This window comes from Eulemur rufifrons, chromosome 18 (assembly GCF_041146395.1).
Source record: "Eulemur rufifrons isolate Redbay chromosome 18, OSU_ERuf_1, whole genome shotgun sequence".
NCBI lineage: Eukaryota > Metazoa > Chordata > Mammalia > Primates > Lemuridae > Eulemur > Eulemur rufifrons.
The window spans coordinates 43,816,795-43,835,150 of record NC_091000.1 but is presented as its reverse complement, the minus strand read 5'-3'; the positions used below and the strand labels follow the sequence as shown (position 1 = coordinate 43,835,150).

Here is an 18,356-nt window from a genome sequence, read left to right as displayed (position 1 = left end):
AAGTGTGCCCATTCCTTTTAAATGAATTGAACTAATGAATATTAGGCAACCATCTAGGTTGGACCTGTATTGACTTTCCGATTGAAATTATGAAAAATAAAAAGATTCCAGACACCTGCTATATATTTCCATGATGAATAATTGGCCACTTTGAATTAAATACTAAAATTTCACCAAAGATTCAGGAAGCATGATCCTTACATTATGGTAGACTCAAAGAATCTCTAAATGTACACATTGAAATGTGTTTATTTTTCACTTCTTTCAGGCCCATGACCTAAATTATGAAGATAAGATTTTTTCTTATTATGATTGTCTATGGGATGTTATGTTTTTTTTTTTTAAATCCATTAACTAAAATTAAGGATGGACTGAGGATGTGGTAGAACTACTATGCAAATGTACTACAAGACAGAGGCAGAATTCTTTGATATCATCAGTGTCATGTTGAGTTAGACTTAGCAACCGATTTCTAATCTTTTTTTAATTTTAGTTTAGCCATCAATTAACATTTAAAATGATTATTTATTTTTAATCCTATATATATATATATGTGTGTGTATATATATATATATAGATAGATTAGTTCTTTTTACTCTATCCATGTTTTCTTTTAGCTGTTTGAGCAAATTTCAGACAGTTGAGTTAGTCTTTGTCTAGTAATTCCAATGTCTGTTTTTATTCAAGAATAGTTTCTGTTCATTGCTTTTTTCCCCCCTGTGTATGGTGCATACTTTCTTCTTTCTTTACATACCTCATAACTTTTTGTTTAAATTTCAATGTTTGTAATCTGTAATGTGGAAACACTGGAAATCAGATTTTTCCCCTAAGAGTTTACTGTTGGTGCTTTCTGTGGGTTATAGTGTTTTCTTTTTTAGTCACTTTTCTAAACCGCCTTTAAATAATTTATTCATTATGATGTACGGTCACTTAAATCTTGGTTCCTTAATTTGTGGTGAGCTTGTGGTTTAGCAAAGACTTTCTAAATGCCTGAAGCCAACAAAAATAAATAATTAAAGAACAAACAAAAAAATCTTCTGGACTCTGCCCTGCACTGGCCCTGTCGAGGCAGCCCTCGGGTCTTAGCCAGGCCATTTACAGTGCTTCCTGAGCCTCCACCTGCTGCTTGCATTGAGTCTAACGATCAGTGGGAGGTAAAAGCTCTCTTTTCAGATCTTTGTGAGCATATGTCCTGCCCTATTAGTGTGCATGGCTTTCTTGAAGCCCCATTATAGATTAGATCTTTTTAAAACTTACATTTTTCAAAGTGGTCCTCTCCCCAGAATTTTCTGTCAGGACTTTAAGTGTGTCTAGCCTTGGCCTAATTGTAATCTTTTGACCCAGGCTTCAGTAGCTTTTTCATTTGCCTCTCGATATTTTTCAGTATCATCCTCTGCTTAGCTGTTTTTCCTCGTTGAGGGAGTTCTTTTTTGGTAGGAAAAAATCAATGGCAAGCACCCTACATTCCTCCTTCAGAGTTCCCCAAGACTAGTCAAAATGCACAAACATAATCACTTGGGAACAGGGTCCACTCTGCCACCTCTGGAGTCAGAGACGTTTACTGGGAATGTGCGCTGCCATTTCCAAGACTGCCATCATTCATGGAAAAAGGATGGGGCAAGACTAGGATAAGTTAAAATGACACAGAGCTTGCCCTAATATGCTTAATTAACCTTTTTCTTAATTCAGTGTAGGCTTGGTTGCTGTAAACCTTTGACTATTTTCCAAGGTTCTGACAAAGTTGGTCCTGGCAGTCATAATTCCATCTGTGTGAAGGGATAGGTCCTTATAGTTCCCTACTGCATTGTTTTGCTGATGTCACTTAGTGAGACCTGCAGTTGTATTTTTAAAAATGGAATATATAGTGATGTTCTTTTGCTTTAGCCATATATTTCGGCATATGATTTTCTAATAACTAGACCATGAAAAATGTTTCAGTTCAAATATAAGTTTTACATATCCCTATTGCTAAAGCAGACATATACATGATTTCCTATTATAAATCCTGAATTGCTTACCTTATAAAGAGACAAGAAGGTGGAAAGTATTCTATTCTCAAACATGAACCAGCAATAGAATTAAAAAAAAAAATTCTGGAGAACACTTGGGGAAGGAAGTTCAAGAAACTGGCCTACTTTGGATACATTTAAATGTCAATGAACTAGGTCATAACTACTGGAATAATTAGTAATTCTTTAAATTTTTAAAGCTTTCTCATATCTGTTAATTTTTAAAAATTTTCTCTTGTCTTTCTTAGAAAAATAAGCTGTGTTAGTCTTTTGATGACAGCAAGAAATTCTAGTGTCCAAGAAGTTTGAAAACTGGGAAATTCCATAGGAGGAATTAGGAAAAACTATAATACTTTTTATGGTATTGAAGTATTTAAAGCTATAGTCACATCACATTGATTCAATATTTTGATTGTCATTTACCTTCATTAATTAATGATCCTGGGAAGTACTAATTACTATTTTGATATTTCAGAAAAACAAATAGAGTTCAAAGAATAGCTAAATTGCTTGCCTAAGGTTGTATAGTAGATAGTATAAGTAGAATCTGAATCTACATTTTCAATGCTCTTTAAAGAGGTGGCAACTGCTAGAAAGAGGGTATGAAATCAGGCTCAGTCAAAGGCCCTAAAGCAGCAGGGAGTGTGTAGTGTACATAAAGCTAACATAAGGAAGAACACTAGATGAGAATATATGCAGTCTGAGTCCTTTCCTCACAGAAACAAATCTTACTAAATTCTACTATCACTCAAAGCAAAAGAAGTTATATAATCTCTAGATGATAAGACACATTCTGAAAGCAAAACACAATGTGGCATTGTTTCAAAAATGCAATGGACAGTTCCTAATATTTTAAGTATTATACAGCAAAATCCAGCCATGTAGATTCCTCAAGGGAAGAGTCAATCTAAAGAGTCAAATACTTTATATTATTAATAATCCAAAATATTAGTGATAATTTATTTTAAACAATAGTTTTCATTTTAAATAATTCTAAAAAATATTTCTCACATTATTTATTAAATTTGTTCTTTTTGTTGCAAATATTGTGTTTTCTGAAGTGTGTGTATGTGTGTTTCATTTCCTTTTTCATCAGGCTGTCATCAAAAATATTAGAAAGATTCTTCCAGCTGGATCATTCCAGGAACGGTTCCTATGAGCCTTTCCTCTACTCTTAATTGACTGATGGTCGTATTGAGATATGAAAATCACTCTAAAAAACCTTTGACTAAATTAAAAGTAAGATCAAATCAAATAATTAAGAGAAATTTAAAATCACTGTAACAAAATAAGAAAAATCTCTTGTCATTGAGTTCTAAGTTAATTAGCATTAATTATGTATTTTAAAAGGATAGCAGCAATATAATTTCCATCTAAGTGAACTACAACCAATTTTCAGTTCATTATTATGAACAAGCCAGCTATATATATTTTGCCCTTCATAGAAATTTCATGATTTAACACCTTGAGATTCTTAAAACTAATTTATTTTCAGAGCATTCTGGGAATTAACTGTCATAATCACCATTATAAAAACAAAAATTAAAACAATGACATTATAGTATTTAAGTAGACTTACAATATACATATCAGGAACACTTTGGTTTTTTTAATTTCTAATTTAATCCTCATAAAATTTTCCAACATGTTTCTCTATAGCATCATTGTGTCAATTAAAAAAGAAGTCATAAGGGAAAGGTGACTGAATTTATAAGATTAAGTTTTCAAGCAGAATTGGTGACATAGTTATACAACTCAACTGCTTCAGCCTTGTTTTTCCTTACTTCTGAATTTTGTATGCTTGATTCAATATATGAAATAAATATGCCTTTTCAGAGAGTTACAATAAAGTCACATTCGATTTTAAATTCTGTTGTTCGGCAACCAAATTGTACATGATAAAATTAAAAATGGAAAATGTTCAAATATTGTTGAAAATGGGAATTGAGACAATTATTAAAGGTGCCATTTCGAGTAAAGAAGTTGTGAAAAACAATTAGTTACTGCTGGGTTGGAATTCAAAACAGGTTTTCAAAGAGAGAATAGGAAACCATAAAAACAATTTGATTAACCTTGTGGAATGATGTCTTGAGAGGAGAAAGAAATTTCACTGCTTCCAGGCCGGGCGCGGTGGCTCACGCCTGTAATCCTAGCACTCTGGGAGGCCGAGGCGGGTGGATGGCTCGAGGTCAGGAGTTCGTGACCAGCCTGAGCAAGAGTGAGACCCCGTCTCTACTAAAAATAGAAAGAAATTATATGGACAACTAAAATATATATATACACAAAAAAATTAGCCGGGCATGGTGGCACATGCCTGTAGTCCCAGCTACTCCGGAGGCTGAGGCAGTAGGATCGCTTAAGCCCAGGAGTTTGAGGTTGCTGTGAGCTAGACTAACGCCACGGCACTCACTCTAGCCCGGGCAACAGAGTGAGACTCTGTCTCAAAAAAAAAAAAAAAAAAAAATTTCACTGCTTCCTGCACCAATATGAAAAAATGCTTGGCATCACTAACCATAGGAGAAATGCAAATTAAAACCACAATGAGATACTACCTTATCACAGTCAAAATGGCCATTATGAAAAAGGAGTTTTTTTCTGATGTACTATCTACTAAAATCACCAGTGCAAGAATTTTCCCCTAGAAACTTTTAGTTTCACTCTACTACAAAAATTCTTTGTTGATATTACATCATAACATTTCTCATTGGAACTCTATTGAATATTTAATTACTATATCTTTTTTACTTTTACCGGTAATTTATAGTTCTAACATCTTCTTGGTTGACTTATGTATAATACAAGGAATCTTTGTGTTTATAAATTTTTCCATTTAATTTGACATCCAAACATACTGTGGTACTTAAAAAAATTCATTATTTCCGTCTTTGACCTATACCTCTCTGAAGTCTTTACATGGATGAATCTTTTTACTGAAGCATCAAGACCATCTGTACATATATCTCAACCCTTAGAAATGTATATTCAAGATTAAAATTATTATGAGAGCTATCTGAAGTTTTATTTAGAGATCTTATATATTTTTACATTTGTATCTATTGATTATCCAGCTTTGTATCTATAGTATCTATATATTTTTCTAGTTACAAAAGTAGATTATGCTCATTGAACAAAGACTTCAAACATAAACAAAAAAAATTACAGTTGACATTTTAACAACATGGGTTTGAACTGCACAGGTCCACTTATACACAGATTTTTTTTTTTGGTATGTGTATTGGAAAATCTTTAGGTAAGACAGTTTGAAGAAACTTGCCAAGGCACTGTATAGCTTAGAAATATCAAAAAAAAAAAAAAGAAAGAAAAGTTATTTATGTCATGAATGAATAAAAGATATATAGTTGCTAGTCTACTTTATCATTTACTACCATAAAATATGCACAAATCTTTCTAACAGAAAAGGTTAAAATTTATTAAAACTGAGGCATACAAACACAGACTGTACATGGCACCACTTGTGATGGACAGAAATGTATACAAACATAAAAATGCAGTATTAAATCATAAGTGCAAACACTTTAGTGTAATATGTAACATACTATTCTAATAACTTTATAGCCACCTTCTGTTTCTATTGCTGTGAGCTCAAGTGCTTTATTTGCTTAATACACAGTATGACCTGTGATGCTAATCATCTCCACATAAGCAGTTCATCTCTCCAGTAAATTGTGTATTACTGTAAGAAGTGATCTCTCAAGGTTCTTGTGTATTTTTTATCACGTTCAATGCAATACTGTAAACCTTGAATAACATTATGGACCCATCCGAAGTGTCATTAGTGATGCTGGAAGTGCTCCCAAAAAGCACAGTCATGATATTACAAAAAAAAAGTCGAAATGCTTGATGTGGACTAGAGTGTGAGGTCTACAGCTGCAGTTGCCACCATTTTGGACAGAAAGTTTATCTTGTAAACAGATGATGTAAACTCAGGGTATCAATAAACACAGTACAGTACTATCAGTGTATTTTCTCTTCCTTATGATTTTCTTAATAACTTCTTTTCTCTGACTTACTTTATTGTATGAATAAAGTATGTAGTATATATAGCATACAAAATATGTGTTAGTTGACTGTTTATGTTATTGGTAAAGCTTCTAGTCAGCAGTAGGCTATCAGTAAAATAGTGACCTTTGGAGGAGTCAAAATTTATGTGTGGATTTTCAACTGTATGGGAGGTCTGAGCCACTAACTCTGGTGTTATTCAAGGGTCAACTGTAAAACATAACAAAACAAACTTAATGCAGTCTTCCAACATGACCTCAGTTGACCTTTAATTTAACTCTTCAGCCCATGACTGGGCTTTGCTTATTTTATTTTTAATGTTTTAATCATGTCATTTATATAATAATGTGCTATTTTTACATGATTCCTTTAAATAAGCATAAATCCTAATGTCATGTATTATAAACATCCTTTTAACATGTGCAATCCATTGCATTAAGTGGCTGTATCATCATTTACATAAATATTCACTTACATCTGGGCTCTGGAATTGCTTATAAATTTTTGCTACTGCACATAATAGTGTTAAGTATGCATTTGCTACTCTGGAGGCTGAGGAGGGAGGATCATGTGAGCCTATGACTTTGAGGTTGCAGTGAGCTATGATGATGCCACTGCTTTTATAATCATGTTGTTACCTATTTAAATCCCCTCAGGATCAACCTCTTGTTTCTGCCTTAAAATGTAATATCTATAAACAGGCTATTTATATTAATTTGTCAATAAGAGACAAATAAATCTAACCACTAATTGAATAGCCCAAGTAAAACATGGGAGGCAAAGGCTGAAATACTTCCAAATGGTTAGAGATAATTTTAGAAAGTGCTAAAAGCAAAACACAACTTTGACTTCCCTTTCCATCATTTTTACATTCCCAAACACACACAAATACACAAGATAATAAAGTTTAAAAAAATAGCAAATCCAGATAGTTTTCTAAACATATATTACAAGCCTATAATATATTACATATATTATATCAGTCTATTAAGCAATAATTATGCAGCTGTAGTGTGTCTGAAAAAAAGGTAAAAAGTAATGACAAAATAGTAAAACAACAGCTAGTATTAATCATGTGTGTAACTTTTGCTACATGGCTATTAAAAACATGTGTATTTTACCAGTAATTGAAAGTTAGCAGGCATTTTCTGAAACTTTACCAGACGTAAGAAAATGCTACCTAAATAAGTATTCATTTCAGGTGAAAAAAAAATCAAATATTTCCCATTTTCCTACTTGCAAAGTTAATACAATTTTTTAATCAGTTGTCAAATGATCCCAATTAGAAACTAAATACATATGTCACAGTCCTCATTCCATGTAGCTTTGTATGTTCACTAGGACTGAGTTTTTCAGACTCTTCAACCAGGGAAATCTGTGCCTGCTCTTTTGCATTTCCACGCCCAGGTATACATTCTCTACTCCTCTCCACCCTGCCTTCTGTCCCCAAAAGCTGGCTGGTATGATTTTGGGTTGGTTTGGAAAGTGAGAAACCTGCCCGAGGTTGCAAGGAGTGCAACCAGAGGACTAGCTCCCAGCATCAGCTCCGTGACTGCTGATTTGTAGGAGACCAGCTGTTTCCTCCAATCAAAGTTTACCGTTTCTTGTTTCTTGCAAAACACACATCTCCACAAAACTACTTCCAAGGCTGGCAATGGGAACAGCTTTATTGTTACTCTGCCCATAATACTGCACTATCCCTTCTGGTCAATGTACACTTCTCAGAAAACAGTCCGTTTATTGTGCCCTCCTTGATTTATTCTAATGAAAATTTGTCCTTTTCCTTCTGGGGTCTAGGGTACTAATATGAACTCTCTCTTTCAATGAAAGCCTAGCCTAACAAAAATGCAATTGAGTAGCTGAAGCTACATCCATCTCTTCTCCGATCTTTGAAGAAGTTCCCACAACACTCAGGGAGTATAATTATAAGAATCCTGCTGCTTGCCTGTAGTTTACCTTGAGGATAGAGACCATTTATTTGCTCTCCATTTCTTTATAAGGTTTTGCACAGTGTACAGTCACATAGTAGATTGTGAATAATTGAATTTGCTCAGATGGTATCTAGAACCCCACTCATGCCAAACCTGCTTCCTCACACTTTTTTTTTTCACTTATTATTTTTGTCTTACAAGTATAAAATGAATGCTTTGGTAATACTGTTTGATCGATTAATATATTTTAGTTTGCTCCAGCCTTTGTTTTACCTTTCTTTTCTATTTCCTCCTCTGTACTCACCAATTATTTTTCATTCTTTTAATCGTTTATTCTATTTCTGTTATGTGAATTCTGAGCCATTAATCAGCTCCTGCATAAAACACACCCTAATGAGAAAAATGGGTGACATTATGGAGGCTGGTCTTTTCAGATTTTTATGTCATTTTTTCAATCTCAATTTAGGAAGAACAACCAATCTTTTAAAATGCCATCTTGAGGCATAGTTGTCAGTTTTGTGTCTTAAGCTCTTTGAAAAAAGGTGGAAGGCTTTAATATCAGAAATACAGTCTGTAATATATAAATGATGTGCACAGAATTATTAATAAATCTGATTTTGCCATATGTCGTCATTACTCACTAGAAGTGATAGGCTATTAGACTATAAAATTAACTCTGTCAAGCAATTAGACGTTCTTTATATCTCATAATTAAATTATGCATTTAATTTTTTGATTTTTTTAGAACAATCAGACTCCTTACATATCCAAAGAAACTGGATACAAGAGAATAAATAAAATAAGGATTTTAATATTCAGAAATCTATTCTCCTTTTTCAAGAAAAGAAATCTAAAAGTAAAAGTAGGGAAAGAAATAATGTAGCTAAAATTTTTATGTCGTATATCTTTAATGTACTTATAAAAGTCAGGGAGGAGGGCATCTTGTGGTTTATTTTAGCTATTTCAACCTATGTTTTGAAAACAGAAAACTTCAAAGTGCAGTCATTTATCAAACATATCTAAGCATTGGTACTATTCAGAAACTGTCCTTGCTCTAGTTATAAATCTTTACTAAATGTAGCAATTCCAGTTCTCTCTGCTTCCCCTCTTCCAAATATGAATGTGGCCACTCTTTTATGAACAGGTATGTTTTACTGAGCTATTTATGTGATGTTCAGATAAAAACTAAATCCTCCGGTACTTGAGTAGGAACAGCATTCAATCTTTTCTTACAAGGGTCGGTCTGGGATAATAGAAAACAACTAAATATAAAGGAATGCATAAACTAGTGAATAATGGTGCATGTCAGATTTATGGTTTGTATCCATGAAAACACTGTGTCAGCTGTAACACAATGGAAAATGTCGCTGCAACAGTATATTGTGTATATGGATTTACATATTAATTATGTGTGTTGGGGGGTTATGGTTTTAGTATCTTATTTGCTTAGCGTTTCTTACCTCCAAGTGGAAAAACGTGGTATTTATATTCCAATTAGAAAAGCAAAATAATAATAATCCTGCCCACTTTTATTTATGAGGTATGAACCACTTGATCATATATTTTGGGTATAGGTTTTCCTCAAGTAAAATTCCTGTACGACTCATTCTTAGGGGTGCTCAAATTCTTTGGTTTTGGATTTTATTTCAAAGAATATGGTTTCAATAATTGGGACATCAAAACAGCTTTTGAAATGCTTTTGTTTTTGATGTGAATTGCAGCAATGCTGGGTTTTGTAACAGATACAGTGTCTGGCTAACACAATACTCGAATATACTCAATCACCACTCACTACTTTTCATCTGCATCCATTGATATGCATACGAAGACTTGTTTTCCAATCCTGGGACGTGTTGATGAAGGTTTGAGGAAGAAGATCATGTAGGAACGGAGAAGCAGCATTTGGTCTCTTCCCAGCTTCTCGTATGGGAATTGAACATCAGTGGTTAGACATTAAAAGTCAGCAGTAAGGTGAACAGTTTAGTTGAGAAGCTCTGAGGACTCTGGAGTTAAGCAGTGCTATGTTAAGACCCAGGGGATAAAATAATTGTTATTCTGCAAATCTTACAGAATTCTCTCACTTCAAATGTTAGAGTATCTGGGACCATATGAGGACATTGCTATTGGCACCGACTATGGCAAATTTATATGACGAATTGACTGCAACTGTTAGATTCTTTTGAAAGCATCTCAGATGATGGATTTGAAAACAGAATAGAAGGGGAATAACATGCCGTGAGGTGACAGTGACTGGAAACCTGTTTGGTGAGACTTTGTGTGGCCAGACCCCTTCAGGGACTGTCTTAGTGCGGGACATGGGGAAAACATTACTCAATTGCAAGAAACGCAGCCTGGCCTTGTGGGATGTGGAGATGTTCAAGCATTGACTCTTTATCAGGCATCATGGTGTTTTAACCACGCTTCTCTCCAAATATCTGTTCTCCTGCTCTCTCTACCAAATAACTTCCTTTGTAAGGCTCCTGAATCGGCACACCATGAACACTGACCACAACTCTCCATGCCCTTCGATATCTATGACATAAAGTCAGCCACAAAATTTTCTCTGACTTTTAGCAAAAATTCTTAGTAAGCAAAGTATCTATTTCAATTTCCATCATCTGTGCAGAGCTCAAGTTCACCCAGTACACCATGGTCTAGTGCTCCATGTCCTCAGCAAGCAATGAAGCAGCACCTCTGAAGAACTTGGAGTGAACCAGAATGTCTTTATTTTTAAGAATGTGAGAGATTTGGTACTGGGCATAGATCCCATTGGTGCAAATGAAGGCAAGAATAAAAATATGAATTATTATTGTCAATGTGATCTCTCCACTATACATAAGTGGAAAAATATAGCCCTGCTTGACTAATACTATATGTTTATTTTTAACCTCATGGGAATATCAGCTATAAAGAAAAAGTGATAACTTTGGGTTTTTTTTCCATGTATGGGTTATAATAATCTGTTGTCCCGCAGGAAATATTTTGTGTGATTCATAATGGGAAAATAATGCTTCCTAAAGTGTAAAGGACTGAAAGTTTCTCCTTATTGAGAATCTACTGCATGTCTGATAATATACATGCATTTATTCTCATCCTCAAAGCAAGGTAGTACTTTTATCTTCTTCCTGCTGATAAGGAAATTGAAATTTGTGGAAGTGAAGGATTTTACATGAGGTCATATTTACACAAGGTCTATTATTTTGAAAAACTGGATCATGAAAGTAAGTCAGCCTGGAATGAAAGTCCTTACATCAATCAAAACAACAACTCTATGCATATGGATCATTTTAGAAATAAAAGCAGTAATTAAAGTTGAACCTTTTTGCAAACTTTATAATGAACTATACTGATTAAACATTCAGAAAGAAAAAATAATTTGGGAAAGAAAAAATAACTATAACTCTCCTCACCAAATCTGAAAAATCCACACAATGCCATGCTGAGAGCCCACACTATTCTAGTGGTATTAATTTCCTAGAATAAGAAGTGATTTTGAGAGTAAGTTTTAACTCTCTCATTTCTCAGTCTATAACTTCCTATCCACATTCTGAGAAATATTAGACAAACTGCATGAGGCCTAGTAGTGTGCAGGATTTTATGCTATTAAGCAGGCATGAAAGTTGAGAGCCTTGTAAATATTAATCAAGACTAATGAACAGTGGGAGACTGCTGAATATCAATCTGTACTGGGGGAAATTTTGAATTAGAGACACCACTTCCTAACCAATAAATCAGTGGTGAAAAATTGAAGGCATTCTCATGCATCTGCTTATGTAGCTAGATCTCTGGTCCTGAAGGAGTATACAGTGCAGATGCGAAATGGATGCAATTTTATCACCCCACACGGAGCTTCTGCATTTGTAACTGGACAATTTTTTTAAAAAATTTTAATTACCTGCAAAAGACGCTAAATTGTATCATAAAAAACTTGAGTATATTACATAGTATCAGAGTTAAAATAGTTCAGGAGTAAAGAGAGCTTGTCTCATTTTAGCTCATTGGCATTCAAAAATCTTGCCCAAAGGGTCTAGAGCAGTGGTCCCCAACCTTTTGGCACCAGGGAAAAGTTTTATGGAAAACAATTTTTCCATGGACTGGGGCTGGGAGAAGATGGGGAATGGTTTGGGGATGATTCAAGCACATTACGTTTATTGTGCATCCAAACCTGTCTGCTCATGATAAGCTGTATTTGCAGCTGCTCCCCAGCGCTAGCATTACCGCCTCAGCTCCACCTCAGATCATCAGGCACTAGATTCTCACAAGGAGAGTACAACCTAGATCCCTCGCATGCACAGTTTACAGTAGGGTTGACACGCCTATGACAGTCTAATGCTGCTGCTGATCTGACAGGAGGTGGAGCTCAGGCAGTGATTGGAGTGATGGGCAGTGGCTGTAAGTACAGGTGAAGCTTCACTGGCTCATCTGCTGCCCATCTCCTGCTGTGCGGCCTGGTTGTAACAGGCCACGGACTGGCACTGGTCTGCACCTGGGATTTGGGACCTGTAGGACTAGAAGACTCAAGGTTAAAAGGAGAGCTGAAATGCTAAAACTTGATTGGCTTATTGCTTTTATTCAATGAGCCTATTACTGTTTTTTCTCTAAGCTCACATACAATTTATAACAGAAAAAAAAAGATCTTCCATCCTAATTCATAATTTTATAAATAATACAAATACATCTACATAATTCCATATTAACGGTTGTCCATTAATGAAAAAAAATTTTTATAGTAGATGACATTAATATTTATTAAGACAAATCTGAGAGTGGATAGTGACATTTATGATTTTATAATATTTTTGATGCTGAGACACAAAAATACGGAATTTAGTTGACACAGGTTTTTTTTTTTTATTATTCTTTAGTATTCAGATAGGATTTCAAGCCTACGCTATGTTTCTGCACCAGGCATTAATTTTGTTATTTTGTTATTTTAAATTATTATGTGTACATAATATTTGCATATATTTATATGGTACATGTGATATTTTGATTCAGACATATAATGTGTAATAATCAAATCAGGATAATTGGAGTATCCATCACCTCAAACACTTAGCATTTCCTTGTGTTAACATTCCAATTTGACTTTTTTAGTTATCTTAAAGAATAACACAACTTATTGCTGACTATAGTCACTTTGTTGTGCTATCAAATATTGTTCATTTTATCTATGTTTTTGCACCTGTTAACCATCCCCACTCTATGCCCTGCTCCTGCTACCTTTTCCAGCCTCTGGTAGCAATCATCGTACTCTCTGTCTCTATGAGAGGAATCATTCTATTATTTAGCTCCCACATAGGAGTGAGAACATGAGCGTTTTGTCTGTCTGTGCTTGGCTTACGTCATTTAACATAACGTTCTCCAGTTCCATCCACTTTATTGAAAATGACAAGATTTCATTCTTTTTTATGGATGAATAATATTCCATTGTGTTTATGTGCCACTTCATTAATATTTTAATGAAAATATTTAGAGCTTATTGTTGACAATATGAATATTTCCTTATATCATCAAAATGAGGACTAAAATTTTATCCTGAATAGATATGGCATGAGTTGTGTTTATTGAAAGGACACAAATACATGTATTAAGGACACAGAAAACATAAAGAGCCAGGAAATAAGCCGGAAATGGTGGACATCATTCAGAGATACACTAGAAATACTATTTCCAAATATATTACTTTATATCATTTCAAATATATGAAACAAGTAGTCATTACTAAGTTAGGTAATGGTACAGCAAAATGCTATAATTAAGCATTAACCACTAACAGTTTTTCAATTTTTTGTTACTCAAAATTTCTAGACTCATTGAAGGCAGGGAGTGATGTTGATCTCCAAAATATTGTCACTGCCTTGTAATTAGTAATTGTTTAATAGATATTTAAGAAAACTTTTTAAAGAAAAAGCTATACATTGAAGTTTTTCCTTCATACAGAAGAATTTGTACTCTTTTCAAAGACAACAAATAGTCTCATTGCAAATGTTCAAATATAGCTAAAATTATAATATGGTTTCCCAACTATAAGTAATGTTATAAAAATGGAAGCAGTTATAATTTTGTCTCTTTTAGTAAGTATCTGTGCTTAGGCACTCCTTGCATTCCAAAATTACAACACAAAACTGATTTTTTTGAGAACATGGATCTTAGTTATTCTATGATATTAAATATATAAGTTTATTTGCATTTTGAGCTTGCTAAATGCTTATATTTGAAATTTTAAGGAGATAATACTCTGAATGCACCATATTTTACATTATGTGAGGAAGAGATCTTTTTTTACATAAAAAAACTTTGTGTGAAAATTAGCAAACAAAATTAATTACACAGATGACAATAACATAATTGGCTATCTTTAGAGTTTTTGTTTGATTTGTTTTGCTTTATCTTAATATTCATGATAAGGTTATCTTATTTTTTCATTTAGGAACACAATCAATGGAACATTTCTTTGATTCTGAGTTTTATGATCTTTTGGAACTATTAGGGGGTGATTTAATCAATATGATTAAGGTACATCAAAATAGAAATATTACATAATTCTGTTGGCTAATATCCATTTTGGATATAATTTTGTTTAATATTAATAGTTTCTATCTCATCTCTTAACTTATTTTTGATAGGAAGCTGCTTGTTATATATCAAAGTTTCCAAATATATTTATATTTAGCACAGAAACTTCTTATTATTTTCAGTCAATATTTAGAACAAATACTTTGAAAAACTCTGAACTAATTAAAGAGGCCAACAAAACAAAACAAAAAATTTCAAAATTAACTTTAATGGAAAAGCACAATAAATCTCCAAAGTCCTTCATTGTTCAATATAGGATAACCATTGCAATGTAGGTATATCATTAGAAACAATAACAACATAAACATGGCAAGGCTGAGATATGTAAATTGTATTTAAAATTTATAATAAATGTTAAAATAATAAAGGTAATCCACGTTATCCTAAAATTTAATAAATGGAAGTCTAATAGTTCTATACCAAAACATAAAATAAAATAAAAATTTGTATCTATTCATGTGGTCCTTTGATGTAAATTAAAATGAGAAAGATGTGCATACGTATCTAAATAGTAATGAGTGTCAGATTTAATAATGGTTAAAAGGCAATATTAAAAATAAATGATGTGAGTGAAATAGATATATATTCACGCCTTTTAATTCTTGCTGGGTTTAATAACAGCTAACCAAGCTTATTTAATATCAGAAGATTTAGAGACACACAAAATAATGTTTACTTTTTTCTCCTCTATGTGAAAAGAAAAATTTGTTGCTCCAATTATCTAGATTTATTTCCTTTAATTATTTTTCTTTCTTCATCATGAGTTATAATTATTTGGATGTAATGAAAGATTGACCTAGAGAAAGGAGGAGGGTGGCTCAATCTTAAGATTAATTCTAACACGACTGTGACGCATAGTGCAGCAGCATAGCCTGACGATTAATGCCTGGGTTTGCAATGGACCTTCGCACCATAATGCATTTTCTTGTGGTAAAACCTCTAGAGTTTCTTGTCTAACTTTGGTTTTCATCCTTTTAGGTTTGGATTTATTCTTCACAAAGCTGAAGCTGCACTACAAAAAATTGATCTTGAAACCATGTCATACATCAAGACAATTAACTTGATGGACTATAAGTGCGTTCCTCAGTCGTTGGCATATACACACTTGGGAGGATATTACTTCATTGGCTGCAAACCCGACAGCACTGGAGCGACTCCACCACAGCTCATGGTAGACAGTGTCACCGACTCAGTTATTGGGTTCAATAGCGATGTGACAGGCACTCCATATGTCTCTCCAGATGGCCACTATCTTGTCAGCATTAACGATGTGAAAGGTCTTGTGAGGGTTCAGTACATCACCATCAGAGGAGAAATACAGGATGCTTTTGACATTCACACAAATCTGCACATATCTGACCTGGCATTTCAGCCATCCTTTACTGAAGCCCACCAATACAACATCTACGGTAGCTCAAGCACACAAACTGATGTACTCTTTGTGGAGCTCTCCTCTGGGAAGGTCAAGATGATAAAGAGCCTTAAGGAACCACTCAAGGCAGAAGAATGGCCTTGGAACCAGAAGAACAGGCAAATCCAGGACAGTGGTTTGTTTGGTCAATACCTGATGACACCTTCGAAGGACTCTCTCTTTATACTAGATGGACGACTCAATAAGTTAAACTGTGAGATCACTGAAGTTGAGAAGGGAAATACAGTCATTTGGGTTGGAGATGCCTAGGAACCCTGTTACATAATTACTGAATGAAGAGTTTTACCGTACATTGCACTTAATCCATTATTTAAATTTACAGCTTAACTTTCAAAGTTTATATCCTAGTCAAAGATAATTACTTGGTTGGCCCAAATGAAATAGATTGTTTTTACAAAGACATACACAATTAACAATATTGGATGATTAGGAATATTTAATAAGAAATTACAAAAATCACAAGAATAAAAGGTCTATTATGTTTTAAAACCAATACAATTGGATTTTAAATTCTTAAAAAAAAAATAACTAAACTGCAGGGAATTTCAGATGACTTAAGCATCTTTTCATTTTAAAGGTAGTTTTCTATTTTTTTCTCTGTCCTTCTGGTATGCTTAAACCAGAAATAAAAGGTGTCGTGGAACCTTAAAATACTTAATTCAAAATATTCTGTCCCGTCCACTGTTTATAATCTTTTGTGCCTTGAAGGGAATGTCACAGGAGGAAAAGGAAAGCTAAAAGCTGCATGTTGACCACCCTCATAACTATAAATCTCTTGTCATTAAAAAATGTTTAACATCTCTTGCGCCAAATCCTGCCTTCAGTCATTTATTTAATCCTCAGTGGAATATCATTTGAAGGCATAAGTTGGCCTTAGGTTGTATGCAGGTGACAAACTCTATCTGACATGTTCTGTATTATCTGCAGCATACTATAGAAAATGTAGAGGAAGGGAGGAAAAATAATTATGGTAAAAATGTTTGCAATGCATTATCTATCATTTTGCTTTCAATCACTAGAGTGCATTATATTTTTAATGCAAGTCTGTCTGGGATGTTAACTGCTTACAAATGTTTATTTCATTATTAGCGGAATAGATTCTTTCTTTTCAATTAGTCCAGTGTTGCATCATCAGGAACTTTCATTTCTAAAAAAAAAAAAAAGCATTACTGTATCTGCTTAAGGTAAACCTCATATAGGGAAATGAACACCTAGGAGAAAAAAACTGGCAAGAGAACTGATAAAATATTATGTGGCTTAGAAAAATTAGTAATAGAAGCTGAAAAGAAAGGGTAGCCCCACAGTAGTGAGTAAAGATGTACTGCTCCATTGTTTTGTATTTAAAAAATAAAGCCCATAGAAAAACTTCATACCTAAGAATTTTCCTAAATGACCTCTTCTATTCAACTCTTACATAATCCTAAAATCACCTTCTCACTAACTGTGTGCCGTAGTTTGAAATCTAACTAATCCTCTTATTTGAGGCACTGCAGAGAAATAAAAAATTATTGCTTCTTTTTTTTTTTTTTTTAAGGGGAAAAGAGAAGGCCAGTAGAAGTAGATTAAAACTAGAAAGCTGGTTTGTTGAAATAAGCAGATAATTATCCAGGCTTAAAGTAATAGCTTACATGTTTTGAGAATCTTTTTACTTATTTTTGTTTTTATTGTTGCTAGAAATGCTAATGGGCTGTTGAAATGACCTCCATTTACTGAAGGGAATCCAGTAAGGTCTTTTTTAAATACAAAATTTTACTCAAGTTTAAATTGTGTAAAACTGCTTAGAAATCTGAAATTTTATAGTGTGTAATATCTTCTGTGTATATAGCATCCTGAGCTGTGTGATACAGTAGATTTCTTCTTAGCTTAAGGAAACATTATGCAAGATAGATTTAATAAACAACAAAAATCAGCTTATGTTTCTACTTATTGAATCTGCTTTACTTTTTAACAATTTTCTCCCTTGTGAACATGAACCATATAAAATGTCTGTGACTTAATGATTTAATGTAAGTCTGTCGCATACCTCCTACTTTGGTAGTTTACACCATGTGGATGCTCTGTCTGTAGATACTGCTTGATAAAAGGAGAATAAACCTCTTACATTTTAACCCTTGAGTGTTCAGTCAATGATTTAATGTGCATGCCATTCTTTCTGTTCCTCCCAGTGCTTCACACATAGTCTGGTGCCCGCATTATTTTGAAAGTAATTGGATGAAATGGAGGTATTGGGGAAGTAAAGTGAGATTGATCAAGAAAAGGAAATTTACTTTGCCTTTTTATACAAAAATCTAAATTGCCATATCCTCTCATCCTTTAATGTTTACAGCAAGGCATATAGCCTTTACGTGATATCTACCTCTTCAGAACCCCTTACTGTAAATTAAA

The 18,356-nt window shown here is 33.6% G+C and overlaps 1 protein-coding gene across 3 annotated transcripts in view; it reads left to right on the top strand.

The window, feature by feature from the left end:
- Positions 1-18,079, top strand: part of FSTL5 (follistatin like 5) — a 642,677-nt gene extending 624,598 nt beyond the window's left edge. For all 3 annotated transcript variants that reach the window (XM_069493244.1, XM_069493243.1, XM_069493242.1), the window contains one exon: positions 15,518-18,079. In XM_069493244.1, the coding sequence (XP_069349345.1) occupies positions 15,518-16,220 (703 nt within the window). In that variant the 3' untranslated portion in view covers positions 16,221-18,079. The remainder of the gene's footprint in view (positions 1-15,517) is intronic.
- The last annotated feature ends 277 nt before the right edge of the window (positions 18,080-18,356 follow it).